We start from the raw sequence: 26,655 nt of genomic DNA, 5'->3' as shown, positions 1-26,655 counted from the left end.
AAGCCCTAATTATGTCTATTCAAAAATAGCCGGCTATTTTAGAAAGATTTTGACACATTTTTAAAACGAGTGAAATGGGGCATTCTGCATATTGAATACTTTTACTTTTGGCACTTTAAATGCAATCATTTTGGCCACAATAACCGTGACATGAAATTTCCCCATCGTCCCATCCCTAAAATGCACTTTTCACAACTGAATAAAGAAGGCTCTGGAGCAACTTGGTGGATTGGAGCCTTTTTATTTTGATAACAGGGTGCAAAGCACAGAAAAAAATACCTTTCACAACCTCTGTATGAACCATTTCGCTGTGCCTATTTACGCGTTTTCACTAGCTGAGTGTGTGAGTCCCTTTGTGGTGTGGCTGTCCTGAATAGCTGGAGATGAATGCGTTCCACTTGTTCTGCCAGACCACGAGTCCGCTTTCCTTCAGATGTGACGGCAGTGAGCTGTACCTACATGGGACATACATGTTCTACATATCAGAATCAGTTTTATTGTCACATCACAGGTTTACAAGGTAAAAAAGTGGGTGAAATTCGTTTCCATCGCAACGTTAGTTTCCATAGAAAGAAGAGGGGGGGGGGGAGAAGAAGAGGGGGTGGGGGGCAAGTGGGAAGGAGATCAAAACAAGAGAGCAACAGAAGGCCAGACAAGTTATCTACATATTTACAAAGTACCTGAGATAATAAAAAACTAAAAAAACTTTTAAAAAAAACTAAGGTGCCTGAGCATAGCAGCAATGTATTGTATACTGTGCATGTTATACTTATACTGTGCATGATATACATATGGACGTTAAGGTGCTTAGAGGAAAAGAGCACAATAAAAGAAAGACCAAAAAAAAAATTTAACTACACATGCACCCAGGGAGATGCTACATGCTTTGTATAAGTCAGTTGTTCTTAAACATTTGTATTACTGGTAGCAAGGATCCACAAATTGATACGCATTTGGAAAATAGGGGATTTAAATAAAAAAAATAGGGCAAGTGTTAAAATACTTGTGTTACTCTTCCCTGAAATAAATAACATACATAATATATTTGATTTAAAAAGGTAGAACAACAACAATAACACAACATCCCACCTGATAGAGTTGATGGCCAGTTCTTTCAGGGTTCCCAGGTTGGCTTTTAAGCCTCCGATGCCCACGAAGGCTTGATAGAAGTCATAAGAGAGACCAGTGGAGCCGAACAGAGACGGGTCGTCAGAGCTGATGACCAGAGGATGACCTTCTGACATCAACACCGCGGCAGGGTGGTTACGCAGGTCTGAGACCAGCTTCAGCACCTGGAAGACACACACACACACTGTACAGTATACAGTATATATACACAGTAACATCTCGATGGTCATGCATCCATTTGTAACTCAGATAGTATACAAATGAACTGTCCATAGCTCACCATTGAGATGCAGAGTGAGTAGAAGGAAATTGTGCCATCTTAAAATAAGCATAAGTGAGTGAATTTTATGAAGATATGGTTTAAAATGGGTGATGTGGTACTTGCTACAAAAATGTGCATTATTATGACAGAGACAAAACAATTATTACACACAAGGTCAGGACAGATCATAAAATAAAATAAAGTATATTTTATTCTATTGTAGTGAAGGAAGGAGTACTTCACCGCTAAAATTACTTTCTTTCTATCAATTACTCACAGCGTGAAGCCTTGAATACATGTTTTTGTCGCAAGCCTTTACTGTGAATGAAGAATCCAAAAACAAAGAAAATACTGAATTTAAAAATAAAGTTTTCCGCTTAAAGCGATATTTTTGGAAGTACTCCTATACACCTATGACTGGAGCCTACGACTGGATACAAGACAGCCTTATTTGGGCGTTTATAAACAGATTTTTGATATACTGTCTTTTTTGCTGTTAATCTTGGTAGCCTATTAACTTCAATTCATCACAGACTTTTGGGGTTTTTGGTTTCTTCATTCACCATAAAAGAAATGCACCAAAAACAACTAATCTCCATGAACTCAAGGCTTCATGGGGAGAGTAATTGATTGGTGGAAAAAATAAGTCATTTTGGGGTTGAAGACCTCCGTTACCTGGTTGGAGATGGGACACAACTCCAAAACCACGTTGTTCTTCCTGGCTATCTCCTTGGCCAGAGGGTGATGAGCCATGGCGAAGCCATGCCCAATGCGCGTGGTGTTGAACAGAAGGGCATCAAGGATGTTTCCATCCACGTCCGTGCCGTCATCGTCTATAAGCAGTGGTGGAAAAAGTACTCGCATTGTTTTACTTAAGTAAAAGTATCAATACTGCAATGTAGAAATGCTCTGTTACAAGTAAAAGTCCGGAATTAAAAATGTACTTAAGTAAACAGTACAATATTTGCCTACATATAGATGTAGTGGAGTAGAAGTACAAGTATTGAAAACTGGAGATACTCCAGTAAAGTAAAAATACTTCACAATTGTACTTAAGTACAGTACTTGAGTACATGTACTTAGTTACTTTACACCACTGCACATAGTCCACATTCAAGCAACAGCAGCAACACTAGCGTTTTGTGTATGCTTCATATCCTGTACTATTTTCAGTGCCATCATTACATTATTAGCCTCATACCTCGCTACAGAGAGTACAGAGGCACATGGCTAATATCATTATCTTTTTAAACTAGTTAGTGGCCACTTGTGCTCACAACAATTCTGTGCATTCTTCTAGATAAGCTGAACAGTGCATTCATTGCACAGGGTGTCCGGGTGGTGCAGTTGTAAAGTTCCTGTCCACCACTGTAGAGATTAGACTGGAGTTTGATTTCTCCATGGTGCCTCAGGCTTAGCCGTGTGCACCAACGAACACCAGTGGTGGAAAAAGTACCCAATTTTTTTTACTTAAGTAAAAGTATCAATACTGCAATGTAGAAATACTCTGTTACAAGTAAAAGTCCGGAATTCAAAATGTACTAGAGTGAAAGTACAAAAGTATTGTTATGAAAATGTATGTGTATGCAGAATGTCACATTTCACAAGTTTTCAAATGTGTAAAATGTCTAAAGAGCCTTTGAAAATAGCAGATCTACGAGCTCACAATGTGTCGCTTCGCGATTGTGAGCTTGTAGATCTACTATCTTCAAATGGCCGAAATGTATTTAGGGCTGAAGTGGTTAATGTATGTTTTGTAATAATAATCAATATCTACAAAGTAACTAGAAACTAAAGTTTTCAAATAATTGTAGTGGAGTAAAAGTACAATATCTGCCTCTGAGATGTAGTGGAGTAGAAGTAAAAGTATTGAACATTTCCACCACTGACGAACACAAATGGTTTGGTTCGTTTCCAGTAGATCCTGGTGAAACTCTTCACTGTCATGTGAAAAGCATCTATCTATCTATCGAGAGAGAGATCAGGCTGAAAACCCACCTCTTCAGGAAACACTACCCTGACCCTTCCTCTTAGCCTTGCCTACTTGTTGTCATTATTTGTACGAGCTCTTGTTTTATTGGATCTTGTTTATTTGATACACTTATTTGTTCTAGCTCTTGCTCATTTGATTTTCCTATTTGTCTCATCTGTTTAAGAAAGTAGGTAGCTGATATATTGCACTTTGACCGTAGCGCTAGGTATGCTCTTAGTTGCTTGTTTTAGAAGAGAATGCACTTAAGACTTCTGGTGATTAGTAGTTTTCTTGCCCATCTATGTTGAATTCACTTATTGTAAGTCGCTTTGGATAAAAGCGTCTGCTAAATGACTAATGTAATGTAATATATACACATTGAACATACCTGTCTCCCCTGCATGAAAAAAGTAAGGCAGCGTAACACCAAGCTGGGCTGGCAGCGACAATGCATCCTTGAAATACCAGATATTTTTCTCACCATCTTCTCTGCCGACCTATAAAGTACAATGGAACCATGATCACACAATCATCAATTTACATGGGCATGAACCCCCCCCCCTTTCCTTTATTACATGAGATTTCAGGATATGGCCACGCCCATTAAAGGCGTGGCCAGGCGTCAAGGTGTGTGGTGTGAGTTGAAGGGGAGGGGGTGGAGCAGAGTGTGGACTATTCAACGCCACTCTACAGCACAAATAGACTACTGTACAGAGGACGATTTTGATATCCAAGTTTTCATACAGCAGGTGAAGGTGTGAAATGAATAAAGACAGAGCAACTACATGGCATATTTACTGCCTAAAATGTAGTGGTGTAAAAAGTACTCGCATCTTTTACTTAAGTAAAAGTATCAATACTTCAGTGTAGAAATACTCTGTTACAAGTAAAAGTCCGGTAATCAAAATTGACTTGAGTAAAAGTACAAAAGTATTGGCATCAAAATATACTTAAAGTACCAAAAGTGAAAGTACTCATTGTGCAGAATGTCCCATTTCACAAGTTCAAAATGTATTAAAAATCTTTTGAAAATAGTAGATCTACAAGATCACAATGCGTCGCATCGCGATATATAGTAAGTAACTACTAACTAAAGCTGTCAAATAATTGTAGTGGAGTAAAAGTATAATATTTGCCTCTGAGATGTAGTGGAGTAGAAGTAAAAGCAGTACTTGAGTAAATGTACTTAGTTACTTTACACCACTGCTAGAATGTACAAATCCTTTCAAACAAGTTGCCAGAGACTAAAGTCCACTGCCTCTGTTACTTCTCTTCCCTGTCTGTGACCTCTTCTCACCGCCTCTTGCTGAAACTGATTTACAACCTGCTGATTTACGATGGTGTTACTGATGCTGCCTGGATTCTTCTCTCTTCCACACACAAGATGTCATAGTGTGTCTCTCTCAATGTGTAATGAGAGAGAGACGAGACGAGAAAGGGAACCAAAGCACCCGTCAGCTCACCAGTTCATAGACATCTCCTGACCAGCCCTCACACTGACTGTTGAGCTGCAGTGAACCGTATGATTGGCCAATGGACACATTATCTTAGTTGGCTATTGTTCACAATTGCATCTAATAAAAAAATGTATTAAAAAAAAATCTGTAGAGCTATATACTAACAATGGTCAATAAAAACATATTAGCGGTGGGACTATTAAAAAACTGCCTACATAATATTGGACCAAACGTACAGAGATAGAAAATATCAAATCAGGTACGGCAATTTATTTTCAACCCCAGAAGAGAAAAAACAGATTTAGAAGAAATGTTCTTATATTATTGTTCTCCGTCACAAGCAACAGCTGTACTGCATATCTGTTAACATTTAAACAAATATTAAAAATATTTGCATGGACATTGAAACACAAAGAAAAATATACTACTCCCTGCCTGACGCCCAAAAGCCTAACCAAACATCCTGCACAGAAGAGACACTTTTGGCAGCTTTTTTTTCTTGATGTAAAGTGTCCTTGGGTGTCTTGAAAGGCGCTACATAAGTTAACGTTATTATTATTATTATTATTTATTCTCAGCCAAAGGGGAACCCCCCCCGCCATGACCCAATGGGAATTCCCCCTTTGGCTGAGCGATAGATGTTTGGCCCAGGCTAGAATCCAGGTGCTTTCAACTCTGAGGCATATGTAATAAGCAACGTTGATGAAGACGAGTGGTGTAATCTAATTTTCATGACAGCAGTTACCAGGTCAAAGCCCACGACGACGTCTGGGAAATCTCTCTGCATCTGAATGGCCTCCTTCACGGCCGATGTGATGTCAGACAGCCTCAGAGCCCTACAAGTGGACACAAGAGAGAAGAGACTATTCCATTGTGATGTTGTGGATGTAAGCCAGTACCAAGTTGGTGCTAACTTCTTTACAACGCTAAAGTAAACCTATTTGAAACAAACCACTTTCAAGAGCTGGCGTCCCTATTTTGTGCCATGTCACAGTACGTAAAGATTTTCCAAAGATTTCAAAACTTTTTGAACATTTTCACACAAAAACAAAAACGGTTAATTGCATTTACAGTAACAGGATTCAGTTAATGAATAAAGAGGCGTCTCTGAGCAAGACATCCCATGGATGGTGATTGGAACAGCACACTGCTGCTAATAGGACGGATCAAATGCGAAGAAGTCATTTCCCCCCAAGATCACTACAAATACCCAAACACACAATCAACCCAACCAAACAACTATTTGCCATAAGCCTGAGAGAATAGGTGTCTTTTCAAGGGAGCCTTAAAAGAGTCCAGTGTTGGAGCAGGGCGAATCTCCATTGGGAGAGAGTTCCTACTATCACACATCTCTATGACCTGACTCTGACCTTTCTGAATCACGCCCCTGAAAAGCTTTAAAATGTTATAACGGTATAACTAAACTGAAAAGGAAAACGAAAAGTCCGAAAAAAATGAAACCGAAAACTACCTGTGAGCGGCCATGATGATTCGAGCTCCAAGGAAGTCCGGGTGGTCCCTGACGAACTGCCGTGTGACGTCTTGAAACATGTTGAGAGTGAACACCTTGTCATGAATGGTCCCATCAAGCTCATACGTCTACAACAGGAGAACACCTGGTTGAATCTACATCAAATCTTTCTTAAAGGCACTTCTGCTTGTAGCATCAGGTGCTGGAACGCGTTCAGCAAATGTCATTTGAGTGGGTGAGCACATCTTATAGCTACCGAGCTTGATCAAAGGAGCACTTCACCCATTTTCAACCGTATCTTCATATAACTGGTCCTTACTAATGCTCATTATTAAATGGCAGCATTTTCCAGTGGACAGTTCAGAAACCTGCCTACCAGTGACACCATTGATGGGGATTGCAAGTTAATAGAAACGACAGCCTTTCTCTCTGTGGTGCAATTTTATAATGAGCATTAGAACCAATTTTATGAAGATACTGTTTCTAAAGTAGCAATACTTAAAGGTAGTGTTAAAATAAGTGTTAAATAGCTCTACATTGTGATAGTAATCACAGAGTGTTTGTTCGGTAACAGGGGTCTCTGTGTTTCTCCAGCTCTTCAGTAAACATAAAATAAATGTTCAGGTTGGGATACCAATTTCATCCAATCTGGAGAGAGAATTCATACAGGAAACAGGACGTGTGATGGAAGTGATGAAACGAATAAATGAGCAGCACAAAATTGGAACTGGAACACTAAAATACCTTAAAACTTACTTTCCGTTAATCATAGAGCTAGGAGAGACGGGGAGACCCCTGTTACTGAACACTCTTTCAATGATTACTATCACACAATATAGAGCTTTAACTTTTTAACAAAACATCTCGTTTTGACCCAAAAAATATCACTTACACTACATTTAATAAAGTGTGTCTATTGTGTAAAGCGTAGAAAAATTTAAATAACCTGATAGGTGTAGAAACAAAAAACAGCATCAATATACACAGACATTAAAGACAATGACCATGGACTAGTAGAGAGCTAGATAGAGAGATAACAATAAAAAAAATGGTTGAACACAAACCCTTGATACTCCGCTCCTGAGTTCCAGATACATGATGTTATCGTTGTGCAGTTCTTCCAGGCCTTTGTAGAGGTAGTCCTTCAGCACAGGAGCATGAGAGATGAGGCCTGCTGCTACCATGAAGGCCTTCTCAAACTTCTCCCACACCACGTCTTGGCTTGGATAGGCAACATCTGGCTCCTCAGTGAACAATGTCAGGTTCCTGATCAAACTGAAAGCCAAAAAAAACATGAATCAAACCTTTATTATTTGTTGCTACACACGGCCCTTTTCAACAGATCCTACAATAAGGGATGAGTATGTTCAAATTCAGATCATTTATGTTGATGAAAATAGCAGATCTACAAGCTAACAATGCGTCGCATCTGTTAGCTTGTAGATCGGATGACACAGCTTGTAGCTTGTAGATCGGATGACACAGATGCGTTCCCTGTCTTAATGGCTTAACCAGAGCAAAATTAAGTCGAAAATGACCGGTTCTAAGTATCGGTTTCGATATATTTTTGATTAATTGCCCAGCCCTACATGGCAGCAATACGCTTCCGTACAATACAAAACAAACATTTTATTAACACTTATTTCACTCAACCCATTGTCAAAGTCAGAGGGATCGCCCAGTTTGGCTCTCAAGGTGTGGAGCAGTTGCCAGTGGAAGCAGTCCCATCGGGGGAAGGGCTGGCGGCTGGAGAACAGGAAGCGCACGGAGCGGTCCCACGTGAAGCAGATGTAACAGTGAGGCCTGTATGTCACGTTCTTCACCAGCCAATCAACACTGACCATAGAGGACGTATGGATGTGGAGGACGCCACCTGTTATACCAACGCAACACAATGTCATCTCAGACTAGGGGTGCAACAGTTCATCGAACTAATCAATAAAAACTAAAATAATAATAATCGATAATTTAATAAAATAATTATTTAAAGGTAGGTTAAGTGATTTTGTTTTTGTTTTGTTAAAAATAATTGCTCTATATTCTGATAGTAATCCTTTCCTTGCTATAGAGTATTAGTTCAGTGACAGGGATCTCCCCGTTTCTAGAGAGAGAACTCAGAATACAGTATAAAACAAGTGAAATTGGAAGTACAGTAATGACGCAAAGAAATGAGCAGACAAACTTTTAACTGGACCACTATAACATTTAAGCAATGATTACAGAGCTTTGACTTCTTCATTATTTTGCAATTATATATTTTTTATATATATGTAGTTAAACAAGCTCACAACGCATCACATAGCGATGTGTTGTGAGCTTGTAGATCAGCTATTGTAACTATTTTTGCATGACACTGTTGTGCAACGAAGCATAAAATAGGCCAGGGTTTAAGCGGTTCATCAATTCGTCGAAATATAAAATATTTAACAAAAATAAGTGACATAATAACAAAAGTAAATTTTGGTCCGTAATACAATTCAAAAAGTGAAACTTTCATAAATTATATTGTAGATTCATAACAGATAAAGTGAAATTGTTTTCTTGGATTAATTTATGTCATAATTCATGATATACACATGAACCTTTTGACATGCACGTGTGTTTACTATCGCAGCATCCAGAAGGTTCAATCACCTTTGGGCATCTTCTGCAGCAGCTTGAAGATGGGGCTCCTCTGGATGAGAGGCCTTGCCTTGAAGAAGTGCATGGCTGGAGGGAACTGAGCGGCGGCCATCTCCTGCTTCTTCAACCAATGGAGGTGAGCGTCCAGCCTCTGTTCGGCCGCCGTCAGCTTGACGGAGCCTCCCACCTGCCTGGAGGCCTCCTCACGCATCAGCACCTCCCTCTGCCCCGGATCTGGCATCCCGGTGCACACCATGACAATGGTCCCAGCACAGACCAGTACAAGGCATATAACCCACCTGCAGTGGTGGAAAAAAGTACTCAGATATTGCAGTATCAATACTGCAATGTAGAAGTACTCTGTTACAAGTAAAAGACTGGTGTTAAAAATGTACTTGAGTAACAAAAGTACAAAAGTATTGATACAAAAAGTTAAAGTACTAAAATGTTTGAAAACAGCCGATCTACAAGCTCACAACACGTTGCATCGCGACGCGTTGTGAGCTTCTAGATCTGCTATTTTCAAATAGACCAGGTATAAAATAGGTTAATGTTTGTTTCATAATAATCATTTACATCTGCAAAGAAACTAAAGTTTTCAAATAATTGTAGTGGAGTAAAAGTACAATATTTGCCTCTGAGATGTAATGTAGTGTAGTGGAGTAGAAGTAAAAGTATAGACAATTGGAAATACTCCAGTAAAGTAAAAGGACCTCAAAATTGTACTTAAGTACAGTACTTGAGTAAATGTACTTAGTTACTTTACACCACTGCACTGCCCACCTGAATGGCACCAGGGCCTGGTCGCTCCTTGCAAAGATGAAAATCACCATGTCCTCCTCGTCTTCCACAGGAGGGCGCTGTTCTTAGGTTCCTCCTTCAACATTTAATAGACTGTTCAAAGTGAACCAGTTTGCTGTATTTGGCACTGTAAAGAAACAATGAAAGATATGGACCAGTAACCTCCTAACACAGACGAGGAAGCAAAAGAGTGTCTCTGTGACACTGGTGTCAAATTATCTGCAACCTACATAAACATTGAATAAAACTAAATAACTAGACACAGCATTCATATTTTGTTATAACACATAATAACTTTAAGTCAACACTCAGTCTTTCAACTTCCAACAATCATAAACATCTCGTCTTAAAAAAGGTGCCAAACAAACCATTTATTTGTCAAATATCTCTATCTTCCCATAGTAATCATTGATAGCGTTTGTTCAGTAGCTGTCTCCCCATCACTCCAGCTCTTTAGTAAATAGGTCAGGATAGTGAGGATACTCATTTAATTCAATCAGGAGAGAGAACTCATACATCATAAACATGTGCAAGTGGAAGTGATTAAACAAAGAAATGAGCAGACAGCACTGGAACATTGAAGCTGATAAATGGGTTTATCTTTCCTGATTGGATGAAATCGGTATCCCAACTGCAAATGTATTTTAAGTTTATTCAATAGCTGGAGAGACAGAGAGAGACCCGTTACTGAACAAGCAACTCTGTAGCAATGATTACTATCACAATATACTGTCAGAGCTTTAACCTTCAAACAAAACTTCTTGTTTTAACGAAAAAAATATCACTTATACCCACTTAATATCAACATCATCACTAATCATTGAAGGAAGTATCTGAACCCTTAAATCACAGCATGGGCGATATACTTACTGCGGCAAAGTTCTGACCCGAAGCTGGAGGAATGGCTCCCACTAAAGTTGTCAAATTAACTGAACAGAAAGCCAACGTGAAAAGATCCTCAGTACAGAGAACATAAAAAGGATCAGCTGCTCACTGGCATTCAATCCGTATTCCACACAAATGCAGCTCTCCAGTCCAAACCCCACCCTGCTAACACACTTCCCAACAAGAATCCAGCCTGTGGTCGTGTAACCTCTCTCTCCTCTCCTTCCAAGCTCACATTGTTCTCCTACTCCTGCAAGCTATAACCTAATCAGTGGTGGAAAGTACATTTACTCAAGTGCTGTAGTTACTCAATTCTTTCGATCCTTGATACTTCTACTCCACATCTCCACAAATATTGTACTTTTTGCTCCACTGCAATTACTTGAAAAGTTTTAGTAATTGGTTACTTTGCAGATGTATTCATACAAAACATAACCACTTACTGTATAAGCCCTATTTTATGGTTTGGCTAATCAATAATAATAATAGCCAATCCACAAGCTCACAATGCGATGCTTGTAGATCAGCTATTTTTGAAAAAGTTAAGACACATTTTGAGGAACAAAAAAAGTGAAACGGGACATTCATTTACGAGTACTTTGGTACTGTAACTATGTCTATGTGATTCCAATACTTTTGTACTTTTACTCGAGTAAAAATGTGAAAACTAATCTGAGTACTTCTTCCACCACTGGACATAATGTTCTCAGATCAGCCCGTCAGCAAATATCTGGAGCCACCGGATAATTGTGTCTCTTTCCTGCGAAATACCATGTGATGAACTAATTAGGGAAGCATGAATGACCAGTGTTGCCAAACAAATGAAGGCCCTATAAGTTGCACCATGTTGCACATAACCTCGTGCACCCTCCACTGTAAAAAAAAAGAGAAAAAAAAGCTGTGAAACGAACAGTTTATACTTTATTATGTTACTGTATAACATCTTCACAATACGTTCTCAGAGAGGGACGATCAAAAAGAACAAACAACAGAGAACAAAAACCCAACCGTACACATAATTTAATTTTGCGTTTGGAATCCTTATACACACACATACTGAAACACAGCCTTTGGAATGATAACATTACACACACTTCTAGTTCTTAACATTAGAATAATACAATAGATGTAACATCAATAAATTAAAGTCGATTAGTCTTCAGTCTTAAATAATACTTCATTTCCGTGTGATTTGTTGGAGCAAACAGCCACTAGTAGTGAAGACAGCGCTCCATGCGTGTTCTCATGTAGCGCAGAGAGGTTGATGAAATTAAAATGAAAAAAAAAAAAAGTGTGAGATAGTGACTCTAATTTGTCAAGACTAATGTGATCCCAGCCTGAAATAATCAAACATCCTGGAAATGTCCCTGACTAAACAGTGTAAACTGAAACCCGTAAAAAGGGGAGCAGCGGAGTCAACCAGACGTTACAACTGTGCAAAAATACCTCCTATTTGCATCTGTACAATTCAGTTGCAACAATCATCCTGTCCCTTGTATTGTATACACAGAAACATACAGCAATACACAACACACAAACCACAACGTGTCTTCTGTTTTTCTTTTAGAGATGGAATTGCACTGGAATTTGTTTTCACGGACACAAAGATTGAAATCTTTCACAGGACGACAAAATAGAAAATAAAAATAAAACTTGAAAGGAGGACTCTCTTCTCCTGCGTGGCCTCAGTCCATAAACTTGCGGTTCGGGTTGGCACCGAAGAGATTCACTCGGACCTCAGGCATCATCTGAGTACAGAGTTAATGAAGGGAATTAGAGACATGAGCTTAACTCGCATCACATTGTGTAATTGCAACATCAATCAAACCGTCATTCACCCTGTCTGAACATCCTGTCCTCATAGAACCTAACCCAGAACGTCAGTATCTGCAATTATGCTCCCCATTTTTTACCACGTTCAACCTGCCGTCCTTATTTAAGTCAACATTTTCCAAAATCTTTTTGGAAATGCATTTTATATTTACTTGTTAGCTTGTTCATTGTATAATAATTAAAGCTAAATGTATGTATGTAAAGCTAAAGGCAGCACGATATATATCGAAATTGTACCTTCATCGCGATTTCATCATCATCCAAAATCGAAAAGGACGTCTTAAACTGCGGTAATTGGTATTGCATGGGGGGGGGGGGGGCACATTACATTACATTACATTACAGTCATTTAGCAGACGCTTTTATCCAAAGCGACTTACAATAAGTGTATTCAACATAGGTAGGGAACGAAAACTACTAATCACCAGAAGTCTTTAGTGCATTTTCTGCAAAAACAAGCAACCAAGAGTATACCTAGCGCTAAGGTAAAAGTACAATATATCAGCTACCTATTTCCTTAAACAAATGAGACAAAAATTGCTAAATCAAATGAGCATGAGCTAAAACAAATAAGTGTATCGACTAAACAAGATCCAATAAACAATACAGCAATAGAAAAACAAGCGTTCGTACAACTAGTTAACAACAAGTAGGTCAGGCAGAGAGGAAGGGTAGTGTTTCCTGAAGAGGTGGGTTTTCAGCCTGCGGCGAAATATGGCACGATGGGGGGGGGCACGACAGTAGAGCAGCGTGTGTGAGAGTGAGTAACTGAGCGTTGTAACGGATGAACGGGGGACTAATCATCCAGTCAAATCCGATCTTTTGGCCCGACTGTTCACACTGCATTTGCAAGTGACCAGATCTGATCTGTCACAGATCTGTGTGTTCAGACTGATTTAAACAACGTCAACCCAAAGCCATCCTGCGTCGACACATCTGCTTTGGTTACCGTGGTAACGACGTAGGCGTCCTGACGTCATGACTTTTATCTCTTTATATGTGTTCTTAAAATCTATATCAATTCTCACACTCTGTAATGACGTCAGTGGGGTTCGGGTCGCGCTGCAAGTGACGTTTTGGACAGTTTGATATGCGACTTTTTACAGTCATTTAGCAGACGTTTTTATCCAAAGCGACTTACAATAAGTGCATTCAACATAGGTAGGGAACGAAACTGCTAATCACCAGAAGTCTTAAGTGCATTCTCTTCTAAAACAAGCAACTAAGAGTATACCTAGCGCTAAGGTAAAAGTGCAATATATCAGATACCTACTTTCTTAAACAGATGACAAAAAGGAAAATCAAATGAGCAAGAGCTAAAGAAAATAAGTATTGAATAAACAAGATCCAATAAAACAAGAGCTCGTACAACTGGTTAACAACAAGTAGGCAAGGCGAAGAGGAAGGGTAGTGTTTCCTGAAGAGGTGGGTTTTCAGCCTGCGGCGAAAGATGGGCAGTGACTCTGCTGTCCTGACATCAGTGGGGAGTTCATTCCACCACTGTGGGGCTAGAACAGGTGTAGATCGGCCAGAAGGACCACTGAGCGACGAGGCAACCAGTCGCCCGAGAGGTGGCAGACCGAAGTGGTCGGGCAGGGGTGTAAGCATCGACCATAGCCCGGAGGTAAGGAGGAGCTGTTCCTTTCACTGCCCTATAGGCTTTTTTAACTGGATGCGAGCCGCTACGGGGAGCCAGTGTAGAGAACGGAGAAGGATAGTTGTGTGGGAGAACTTGGGTGGTTAAATCAGGTTACTGCGTTCAGACTGAGACGCATCTTTAGAAATCAGATTTGAAACCACTTCTGAATGTGGCTCAGGTCGGATTAAAGATCAGATTCCATGTGACCTGTTTCTGTTCAGAGTCTCAGACAACAAAACAAAATCGGATTCCAATCTGGACATGGCACAGATCTGATTCAGGCTGGATTTGGCTGTCAGTGCAAACGGGGCCATAGACACTTTCAACACATCCAAAAAGTCGAGCGTACACAGAAGAACAGAGAAAACAGCGCACCAGAGAAAACAAAACAAGAGGCCATGGCACGCTATTTGGACATGATGCCTCTGAAATAATTCAAGTGATCAGAGAGGGCTTTGCGAGTCAGAGACTGATGAACAAACTGGACTGAAGATACCAGATTCCATCAGAGAATAGCTTTCCCCCCCAAGTTACTGTAGACTACATGCTGCATCTTGCCATCGGTAACTGTTTAAATGATTGGGGGAATAAATTGATCTGCGTGTCACTGTAACATAGTATAGTGTAGTTTTACTGTCATAACTTGAATAGGCCATGTTATAGTGACAACATTATATTGTTATAATTGACAACATGATAGAAGATCATGTGTCAGTTTTATCACCTAATCTTGTTAGTTCATGAATTTGATTCAGTTAGAGGAGAGGACCCAGGAGGACCCACACACACACACACACACACACACACACACTTATAGTTGACTTGAACACATTTTTCTGTACATTGTTCCTCATGCTAGTTTTCATATTTCTTGTTATTCAGTGTGTGTATGCATAGGCTATTCATTGTCGGTATGCCGTATGTAGGCAGCAGACCTAAAGCAGAAAGACAGTCAAACTTTATACTGCCAGCATAGCAGTGACGGTCCTTTTGTGGTGCTACAGATAGAAAACCCATACATTTTTCCAATAGAGATTTCCGAAAATATTCATATAAATTATTTTAAGCCTGGAACCAAGCCATCCAGGCTCCTGGTGAATCATGACCAACATTTGATTTTGTGTCTTTGTTTTTTTGAATATTTAATATTATACTATATTTAATAAATAGGATTTGTTTTGCAGTTTTCAAATATTTTTGTACTTTTACTCATTTTGAATTCCAGACTTTTACTTGTAACAGAGTATTTCTACATTGCAGTATTGATACTTTTCCTTAAGTAAAATATTTGAGTAGTTTTTCCACCACTGGTAAAAACCCACCCATCCTCATGCGTTACCTGCTGAGCCATGAGGTCCAGTCTGCTCTCCAGGGTGTTGGACACCTTGATCTTTCCATTACCGTTGTAGATCTCAATGCCTCCAGAACTGAACACACAACACACAACACACCAACTCAGTCACATCCACTGGAGAATTTACTTTAACCAAGTTGGTATTCAAACATTTTTTTAATTTCAAGGACCCCCAGGACATTAGGCCAAAGACACCTTATACTGTATATAACTCTGCACAATGGACCCTGCTTGATGCTTGGTTCTATTTCCATACACAGCGGGGTCCAGGGGACTAGTAGACCTGCCATTTAAAAAACATTTGTGGAAAACATTTGGAATATCTTTGCAACATAAACACAAATCTTCTATGGGGATCCCTGGCACAGAATCTTTTCAGATGGGAGTCCGGGGCTAAATGGATATCAATCTGGGATCCTTGACATGAACAACTACACTTATAGACTGATAACTTTATAGACTGCTTAACTAATGAATCATTTAGCTGGGGACCTGGACCCCCCACAAGGACACCTGAGGGGTCACCAGACCACACGATGAGAACCACTACTTTAACCAACGAACAGGAGGCTGATGAGGGAGTTGTTTCCAGAGGTATGGGATGGTTCTTACATGTCTGGGGAGAGGTGGTTGTCCTGGTCGATGCGCACCTCCAGGCTGTTCTTCACAGAGGCCTTGTAGATGGGAATGTTCTTCTGAATGGACGCCTGACCATAGCAGAGATAAACATGTCAGTTTGACTGCATTTATGTGGCATCAGATATACAGTACTTTATACCAGGGGGCTTCAACATTTTTCAGGTCAAGGACCCCTTAACTGAGAGAGGGATGAAGCAGGGACCCCCATTAAATGTATTGTATAAAATTGTGTTGCAGATTAAACTTTGTCATAGATTTCATAAATAGCTTCATAGATTTGTGCGTTGGACTCATGTTAATGTGTATTTTCAGACATTTAACCACCCAATACTTAGTAAACCTGACCTTTGGCTCTGTACTTGCTCTGCTCTTTTTTCCCCCTCTACACATGTATCTCTTTGCCGAAAATAGACGATCTACAAGCTCAGATCTGGTATTTTTGGCGAATGTTCCCCCCGAGAATAGGGATGCTAGGGTTCAAGTGGTTAGTGTTAAAAAAAAAGAGAAGAAAAGTTCCCATCACACAAAGATTTGGCGGCCCCCCTATAGTAACTCTGTGGAAGACCCCACTGTTGAAGACCCATGCTTTATAAAACACAAATTAACTAGTAGAAAGTGCTCCATTACCTGTACCATCTGCACATCCTGTTTACGACAGCGAATGGTCACTTTGGTCTCCAGAAGCTGATAGAATCCCTGATATGAAACACAGATAGGGGTGCAACAGTTAATTGCAATCGGTTTTAATAGATTTAAAAACTAAATCGATAATCACTTTAAATAAAAAACAATAGATTTTGGGGGAGAGGGGGGGAATTAGAAATTCTGCTACCTTTTTTTCCTAATAATATTTTTCTTTTGAAAATAGTGAAAATAGCCACTCGCGATATGATGCATTGTGATCTTGCAGGTCAACTATTTTTAGGTAACACTAGTATTGTAGCATTATTAAAGTACACCAGTATTGACCTGGTTCCTGTCAGATTTCAGAGAAACATTAGACAATATACCGGTAGACCTTAAGAGTAACAACAGTTCCTATGTTTCTTTTAAATCTTCCCTAAAGGGATGGTTAAGAAGGAGCAGAGTCTGGGTCTAGATTTGGTCTAAATGGATTGAAATACATGGTTTCCTTGTAAAACCTGGTGTTTTATTTTCATTTGTAATAGTTGTACAGTTGTTAGGTATTTATATTTTTTTGTATTGTATTCTTGCACCTGGGTGCTTGGATTGACATGCACAAGGACACCTTTTGCACCATTAGGTGCGTGGACTTAAGTGCAAATACACACATCACATCATGCAACAACATAATTTGCACATACATATGAAAGGACTGCAATGATGATGACAAATAAATAAATGGAAATGTGAGTATTCGGTCCTCTTGACTTTAAGATTGAGATGTGCTACCCTTTTCCCATATATTTTGGTATACAGACAGGGGTAAAGAAATACATCAAAGCTTCCAAATAATTCATTATAAGAGAGTACTATATACTGGTGAACTGTTGTAAATAGGGCCCACAGACCTGTAGGAGCAGACCGTCCATCAGAGCAGAGTACCTCACTGGGTCCTTAGCCACGTTAGCTAGCCGCTGGCGAGCGTCGTTCAACAGATCCTGAAAGTGCAAATCCATACAGATCAGAGCAGCATTTAAGCAGCACAGCTTGTATGTATAGAGCAGTGGTTTTAAAGTGGGGTCCGGGGACCCCCAGGGGTCCTCGAGGTGGTTCAAGGGGATCCCCAAGTGAAATTTGGGTAAGACTTGCATCCCATGCCTATGATGCATTATAGACATATTTATTATTTATAATGTATTGTAATCTGCTTATAACACTGTATAATTATAGTTATAAGAATTGATTAATGCTCATAATAGTTTATGAAATGTGTTAATATAGCATCAAAGTCAGTTTAACCACTTTGACCCTGTACATTGGCTATTTGAAAATAGCCGATCTACATGCTCATTTTCAAAACATCTTGAAAATGTTTGAAGTATTTTAACAACACAAATCTTGTATGGGCACAAAATGTTCCCTGGCACAAAATGTATTTTTTCAGATAGGGGTCCGCGGCCAAATATATGGGGGACCATGATGACATGAGAACCACGGGCGCAGATTGCTAAAACAGGTATGGACAAAACAACTTACAGAAATCATGTCATCTCGAGCCTTCAGGACCTTCAAGCGAGCCTGGTTCATCAGGTTAGACATCTGACTGTTGAATGGACACAGTTTAAAGGTTTAATGACATTCACTTTTACACCACATTCAAAGTCTTTGTCCTGGTCCTTCAAAAGTGTACAAAAAGTTTTAAGTGAAAATTCCATTCCAGTGATCAATGGCAGGTGTTTTTCTCTCACATTTCTAAAGCCTTTTCAACTGCAATGAAAAAAGAAATCTTTGCCTGCGGGTGTCGCTGGTGAGGGATTTTGCCTGTCAATCATCGCCTCTGCTCCGCCCCCCCCAAAGGAAAGGATAGGGGAGGGGAGGGGCGAGGAGGAGAGTGGGCGGGATTATTTGACAGTGACCTCACTGTCGAAGGGCCAAGCTCAGATTACTTTTCAGCCTAATTATTCAGAAAACCCCAGACCACAGAAAATCCACTGAATGTTTTAAGTTCAGGTTTTTTGGGTGTAATTGAGGTCATAAAACCCCAAATAAAACATTGAAAATAAAAAAAGTGAAAATGAATGTCATGATACCTTTAAAGAGTCAGCAGACCAGTTCTTCAACAATGACACTATACATTTAACTTACACTACTGATGTGTCACATTGTTGGCATCGGGCAGAAAACTTTTCATCTCCATATTTGAACATTTTGTGCTTTTCCATAATGCCCTACTTCGTTTAACCCATTCAATCCGGGAAAGGATCTGTGTCATTTTAAATTAAGATTCCTTTAAAAAAAGTTTGAGAACCACTGATATTACAGCAACATATATATATTTTTATAAACTATTTGAATTTAGAAGACATTTGTAGAATCCCCCAGAAGCAAAGATTTGAGTTAAAAATGTTCGCTTTAAAAATATATATATTCAAAGATTAGCACAAATTTTCACGATAAAATTAAATAAATAGCAGATCTACAAGCTCATAGCATAGCACTGGTGCCGCGGTATGAGCTTGTATATCTGCTATTTTTTTGAATAGCCAAAGAAATCTGAAAATGACACAGATGCGTCTTAAGAGCTTGCGACTAAATAACTAGATTAGATTCATTGGAACACAAGGTTCTTTTGTCCATTTCCTGAAAGATAACAGTTTTTGGACCTACAGTACAAGGTTTACACCCAACAACGACAATATAGTACAGCTGGCCGACAAAAGACCTTCATCCACCATCGATATACATTTAGGCCTGTCACAATTATTACATTGTCTGATCAGAATTATCTTTGCTTAATCGTCATAATTGTTTCCATGTTGAAAAATGTTCACACAAAAAAAATAAAGCAGAAATTGCAGATCTATTATTACATCATCATTAAATATGTCATTAATTTATATGTATGTTTCAGTTATTTGTCATATCTGCCCTGTGCAAATTTTCATCCGTTTCATATGTTCTAATGTTCAATGGCCAAACACACAATTAAATCGTTAATCGCAATTATTTGAGGGACAATTAATCGTCAACTTAAATTTGTAATCGTGACAGTCCTATATACATTTAGTTATGGTAAATCGCGACGCATTGTACTTGTAGATCGGCTATTTTCAAATGGCCAAAATGTATATAGGGCTGAAGTGGTTAATGTATGTGATGTGAATAATAATCGAAATCTACAAAGTAACTAGTTACTAAAGTTTTCAAATAAATGTAGCGGAGTAAGAGTACAATATTTGGATCCGAGATGTAGTGGGGTAGAAGTAATGGAAATGAAGTATTGGAAATTGGAAATACTCAAGTAAAGTACAAAAACCTCAAAATTGTACTTCTGTAAATGTACTTAGTTACTTTCCACCACTGTATTTCACCAATAGAGCTTGTGACTAAATGATAACTAGATTAGATCCATTGGAACACAGGTTCTTTTGTCCAACCAGACAGCAGCATGAGGAAGGAAGGACAAGGCGTCTAGTCGCACACGGACTCACATTTTCTTCTGCTGCTCGATCTGCTTCTCTTTCTTCTCATAATACTCCATGATCTTCAGCCGCTGGGTCTGAACAAGACGACCTTTCTCAATGTTGAACTCTTCTTCCGCCTGCAGGGGGAGACACAGTCACACAGGCAGAAAAGAATCAGCTCCATCATTTTCCCTATTACACCGTGGTGGAAAAAGTACTCAAATGTTTTACTTAGGTAAAAGTATCAATACTGCAAAGTAGAAGTACTCCATTACAAGTAAAAGTCCAAAATTTACTTGAGTAAAAGTACAAAGTATATGTACCTAAAGTAACGTAAAGTAAGTAAAAGTACAAAAATGTTTGAAAATAGCCGATCTACAAGCTCACAGCTTGTAGATCGGCTATTTTCAAATAGCCTCGGTATAAAATAGGGCTAAAGTGGTTAATGTATGTTTTATAATGTAACAATTTATATCTGCAAAGTGACTAGTAACTAAAGTTTTCAAATAATTGTAGTGGAGTAAAAGTACAATATTTGCCTCTGAGATGTAGTGGAGTAGAAATAAAAGTATAGACAATTGGAATACTCCAGTAAAGTAAAAGTACCTCAATTTTACTTAAGTACAGTACTTGAGTAAATGTACTTTATGTTACTATGATACTAGTAAATGTTACTTTACACCACTGCCATTACGCAGTGGTTCTCAAACTGTTTAATGTCAAGGACCCCCAGTTTTATTTGCACTATATATCCCACACACATACCCCCATTTGGTACCACTTTTATCTCTGAGACCACAATCTATACTACAGAATGTTAATTGAACTCTGAGAGCGCACCTTCCCTTGTTGCACGAACCGGCCAACTGAACTGCACCTTAAAGGGATAGTTCATCCCCAAAATTTTCTATCAATCAGTCACCCCATGGAGATTTGAATTCTTTTTTTTTTTGCCAATAATTTGATCCACTGGTCATCAAATTATTGGCTTAGGAATGCGACAAAAACACATCCATGAATTCAAGTCTCCATGGGGTTAGGCTGGGGGAACGCAGGCTTTCCAAGGTCTAGAGGGGCGGATCCAAACCTAGCACTGGGCCCGCCTCTCCTCCCCTATATCTCTATCCCTTTAAAAAGGACACTGTACCTGCTGCTAATTTCTTTAATCTAGTCACATGTTATGTATTACACCTGCATTATTCATTCATTCAATATTCATTTATTCTCCAAATTAAAACGATTTGCAGCGTCGTCGAGTAATGCAACGCATTCAAAAACATTAGTGTTGAAAATAAATTACAATTTAGGAGTTGGGAAGAAATAAAAGGCATACAAGTAAAAAATATAAAAGTTTCAGATAAGAAAACCAAGACTACTAATGAAAACAATTTTCTAAAAACGATTACGATGCTAATGTTCCTGAAAAAGGACATGCACACCACCTGCGTACGATGCTAATGTTCTAAACATCATGGTCACCTTTTTCAATCCGACTAGTTTTCCAATCACACAGTAGAATAGACATCTTTGATTACTTGACCCGTGTTCTTTTTCCTTCTTCTTACCTCTCCTGCTCTACCCTCTCTCTTCTCTAGAAACTACAGATGCACTCTGAAAAAATAATTTCACCCACTTCTTTACACCTGTAAACCTGTGACGTGACAATAAAGATGATTCTGATTCTTTAACTATGTCCCTATGAGGATTTAACCCATTAAGACCTGAAGCCGATTCTACATGTCTCCTAAATCCCAACCGTTTTCTGAAAAACGTATGTTTCTATATCAGTGGTGCTAAATCTTTTTCATGTCAAGGACCCCCAAAATGATATGAATTTGGGTGCGGACCCCCATCTCAAAATATTTTGTTCCAGGGACCCCAGAAGCAAAGATTTGAGTTAAAAGTGTTCGCTTTAAAATAATATATATTCAAAGCTTTAAAATAATATATATATTCAAAGATTTTCACACATTTTCACGATTTTTCAAAAATAGCAGATCTACAAGCTCATAGCGCGGCACTCGAGCTTGCATATCTGCTATTTTCGAGGTGTAAAATAATGCTTTTTTAGCTCAAATCTAAAAATGACACAGACACGTTCCAGGTCTTAATGGGTTAATAATAGCCTAAAGGAGAACCTTGACACTTGTTTGTTACTGATGATCAATGTAGTCAATTGAAGCAATAAAATGTAGTCCTTCCTCCACCCAATGTTGTCAGGGTTACATCACTGGGTGGTGATAGAAAACTAGGCTACTACGAGGAGAGAAAAAAAAAAGGGGGGGGGGAACTGTATTACTACTGATGAAATGAAAGTGTGTTTGTGTGCACCTGCGTGTGTGTGTAGTGTGTACTGTACTGTACCTTGGCATCGATCTCCTCTGCCTTCTCATTGGCCTCCTGCTCAATGAAGGCCATCATATGTTTGATCTGTATGGAAGAGCCGGAAACAACAGTGTGGATCAGAACGAGATTAGGGCACCGATCAAATAGGCCCGTCACAATTATTTACATATAATCGTCTAGTCGCAATTATTTGAAATAATCGCAATTATTTGAAATAATCATCATAATTGTTTCCATGTTGAAAAATGCATATCTTTTCAATTTAAAACAAATAAATAGTGGAATTAGCCGATCTACAAGCTCACAACCCGTCGCAATGCGACGGGTTGTGAGCTTGTAGATATTGAGCTTGTAGATCTACATATTCATGTTTTTTTTTAAGTATAAAGTTATTAAGTATGTCAGTCATTTCTTTGTGTATTTTGGTTATTTGTCATATCTGTCCTGTGCAACCTCAAAGCCTAAAAGCCAAACAGAGATGTCCTTTTTATTCGTATGCTCCGGTGTTCAACGACAGAAACGCAATTAAATCCTTAATCGCAATTATTTGAGCGACAAATAATCATCAAGTAAAATATCATGATTCGTGACAGCCCTACTATCAAACAGTACATTTTTATCATGTTCTGTGATTTTCCTAAAACGTGGATAGAAACGATCACAAACTGTCGGCAGCTCTTTTAAAATGAGAGCACAGAATGCTGATTTAACATCGACACGGACACGCCACAAATTAAGTTTCTGTCCTGGTTGCTTTTGTCACGGCAGTGTAGAATTCTCATACCTACAGCACTGTAGTGTGTTCTGTCTGAGACCACGTCCCCGTTATGTGCACTAGATATTCTATAATTTCATTATTTTGTCTGCAACGATGATCATTCACTACACCAATATCCTTTGCACACTTATCAGGTTTGCTTAAAATCAAGTACTTTTTTGATTAACCAAATAATTGAAAAGCGCATTTTTCTAAAACATTTTTTATGTTTTATACATCAATTAATCATTGAAGACCTATTTTATGCTTAGACTTCGTCACACAATGGTGTCGTGCAAAAATAGTTAAAATAGCTGATCTACAAGCTCACAACGCGTCGCTACACATTGTGAGCTTGTAGATCAGCTATTTTAACAATTAAAAAAACCTCCTCATATACTGTATCTCCAAAATAGGGATCATAACTAACCGTTGCACCCCTAATGAGAAGAAACGATTATTACCGCAGCTTAACAAAATGTCTCCTTTATTTACAGTTGTCAGTAGATTGTGAGGTTGTTTCACACTAAATGAATGACTCACTAGATGCTAGATGGATCATTCCATAGTTCCTCATCAGGCCCCATGTATCATGCATCATGTGACTATGTGTCAAATTCTAGTTCTTTTACTCTACTTACTAATACATACAGCATTCCTGTACGGAGTGCAAAGTTCCACTGTAATGTTAATCAACCTCAAGGCAACGTTAATATAAACTCGATGGCTTAAATGCTCTCTATTCTTTATTTAAATATCAGCCACCCACATAGATCTGCCTCAATGTCACCCTCCTTGACTAGCCCTGATACATGACTGTCATGGATGAACTTCAACCTGGTGTTTGCACTGTCTCCCTTTTTGGCCCGTACATCTACATAAACGTTCAGATTTCAAATATAAAGTGCTTACCTCATGGCCACGGATGTTACAGTTATGTACGGGCCCTCAGAAGTACCCGTATCTTCCGTATTGTTCAATAAAAAGCATTTTAATCCGATCGGTGGCCATTTTCTCATAGGGTTGTAAGGTATTAGAGTGCAATACACCTCCCGACCGATAGGGTCACGTAGTTGAAAACATAGAGAAAATACGGAGAAAATGGCCACCAATCGGATTAAAATGCTTTTTATTGAACAATACGGAAGACACGGGTACTTCTGAGGGCCCGTACAGTATTTCAACATCCGTGGCCATGAGGTAAGCACTTTATATTTGAAATCTGGACGTTTATGTAGATGTACGGACCAAAAAGGGAGAAAGTGCAAACACTACGTTGAAGTTCATCCATGACTGTCATGATATGACATGTTCAGGGCTAGCTCCTTGACATTGTTTTGATAATACTCCAGAAACACCGTATATATATACATTCATAACCATATATGAACTGTAATATTCAGATGATGAATGGATCATTTATTTGAAGGTTAAATTGATGTTATACCTGCTTCTGCACGTCGGCATCGCTGAGGGCCATGGCTGCAGCTGTCAAAAAAAAAAAACAGATTAAAATGCATCACAAATCCATTCAGTCACTGTCAGACCATACAACAAACAAAATATCCATATGTATTTTTTTTTATACCGTAACATGTATTGAAATGCATATTTACCTGAGGATAAAAGACCTTTAGTGGATCAGATGTATGAATTAAATACACTGCTGGCTGCCTGCAGATCGTGACTGTGAGTCTGTGCTAAAGATGTCTCGTCCCGTAGTGGATCAGCTGACTAGTGTTGCCATATTCTGTGAGACAAATAAGCAACCAGGTCTGTGAAAACAAGCCCAAAAGAGGCGAGCCCTTCGCCCTTTAAACAGCCGATCTGCTATTTTCAAAAAAATCGTGAAAACCATTTGACATTTTTACAACACATATATTATGGGGGTCCCTGGCTGGCCTGGCATAAAATATGTTCAGATGGGGGTCTGCAGACAAATACATGTTAATTAGGGGGTCTTCACATGAAAATGTTTGAAAATGTTTGCGAAACACTGGTTTCCACCACCAAAAACAAGCCCAAAGTGGCTTATAATAAGTGGACATGGCAACCCTGCAGCTGATCCCCTTTGTCACGTGATGTTTACTTCCGGGGATCCAGCCAATGGCGTGCGAGAACACGGACATGACAAAGTGACGCGTCATGGTGACAACAGCAACAGTGGTGTAAAAAGTACTCACTTTAGGTAAAAAGTACCAATACTGCAATGTAGAAATACTCTGTTACAAGTAAAAGTCAAAATTGACTTGAGTAAAAGTTAAAATAAATAATTAAAGTTACTTAAAGTACCAAAAGTATACTCATTATGCAGTCCCATTTCAAGTTTCAAAAGTATAAATAGCAGATCTACAAGCTCACAATGCATCGGATGCGACGCATTGTGAGCTTGTAGATCTGCTATTTTCAAATGGCCAATAGGGCTGAAGTAGGTAATGTATGTTTGAAATAGTAATACAAATCTACAAAGTAACTAGTAACTAAGTTTTCAAATAATTGTATTGGAGTAAAAGTATAATATTTGCCTCTGAGATGAAGTAGAAGTAAAAGTACTGAAAATTGGAAATACTTTAGTAAAGTAAAAAATACCTGAGAATTGTACTCAAGTACAGTACTTGAGTAAATGTACTCGTCGCAGTCACTTCCCACCACTGCATTTAAATGTATCATAATTGTGATAAATAAACAATAAAGTCAAAACAGCTAAAACGTGATTCACTTATAAGGGAAGATGCATCATTCAAGTGTTTTTCTGTAGCCATGGTTTATTGAGAGATTTGAGTGTATATATATATATACACACACACACACACACACACACACACACACACACACACACACACACACACACACACACACACACACTTTATGTATACATACATATACATACTGTATATATATGTGTGTGTGTGTGTGTGTGTGTGTGTGTGTGTGGAAACCGAGCTACACTTCCTAACCGTCTGTCCATTGTACCATCAGAGACACATACTTCCCACAGATTACAACCACACACAGAGATTTTGAAAACATGACCAATGACATGGCGAAGTACAACAATGTGCAAACACAGCAGCAAGATTCGTGAGTTGCTGTGATAGGAGAAGGATATCAAACGGAACACAACCACCCTAAAGACTAATCATTGTGTATATTCCTGCACTATACCTGCACCCAGTGATCTTAGAAATTGATCTATTGAAGATTCTTTTTTTTTATTGTATTTCTGTATTGTTGTATTGTGCTTTCTGCTTTGGCAATGTAAACGTATGTTTTCTCATGCCAATAAAGCCCTTTGAATTGAATTGAATTGAATTGTGTGTGTGTGTGTGTGTGTGTGTGTGTGTGTGTGTGTGTGTGTGTGTGTGTGTGTGTGTGTGTGTGTGTGTGTGTGCCTGCCTGCC

General features: G+C 38.9%; 2 protein-coding genes across 2 annotated transcripts; both read right to left on the bottom strand.

Moving 5' to 3' along the window:
• Positions 1–331: 331 nt before the first annotated feature.
• Positions 332–9,153, bottom strand: LOC308079671 (adenosine deaminase 2-A-like; the record flags this gene model as incomplete). The annotated part of the gene is made up of 9 exons (XM_080421222.1): positions 332–455; positions 1,090–1,292; positions 2,066–2,223; positions 3,751–3,859; positions 5,565–5,655; positions 6,291–6,418; positions 7,355–7,565; positions 7,944–8,163; positions 8,925–9,153. The coding sequence occupies 9 exons, from the start codon at positions 9,151–9,153 to the stop codon at positions 332–334; spliced, it is 1,473 nt and encodes a 490-aa protein (XP_080277348.1).
• A 2,346-nt stretch (positions 9,154–11,499) lies between these two features.
• Positions 11,500–24,967, bottom strand: atp6v1e1b (ATPase H+ transporting V1 subunit E1b). The gene is made up of 10 exons (XM_080421416.1): positions 24,871–24,967; positions 24,702–24,742; positions 22,516–22,581; positions 20,179–20,288; positions 18,224–18,290; positions 17,596–17,685; positions 16,691–16,759; positions 16,037–16,131; positions 15,410–15,497; positions 11,500–12,346 (listed from the first exon to the last, which is right to left on the bottom strand). The coding sequence occupies exons 2-10, from the start codon at positions 24,732–24,734 to the stop codon at positions 12,284–12,286; spliced, it is 681 nt and encodes a 226-aa protein (XP_080277542.1). The 5' UTR covers positions 24,735–24,742; positions 24,871–24,967; the 3' UTR covers positions 11,500–12,283.
• Positions 24,968–26,655: the final 1,688 nt, after the last annotated feature.

The sequence above is a fragment of the Gymnoscopelus braueri genome (genome assembly GCF_963280865.1).
Source record: "Gymnoscopelus braueri genome assembly, chromosome: 23".
Taxonomy (NCBI): domain Eukaryota; kingdom Metazoa; phylum Chordata; class Actinopteri; order Myctophiformes; family Myctophidae; genus Gymnoscopelus; species Gymnoscopelus braueri.
Note: the sequence above shows the minus strand (reverse complement) of the source record. Positions and strands in the feature narration are given on the sequence as shown.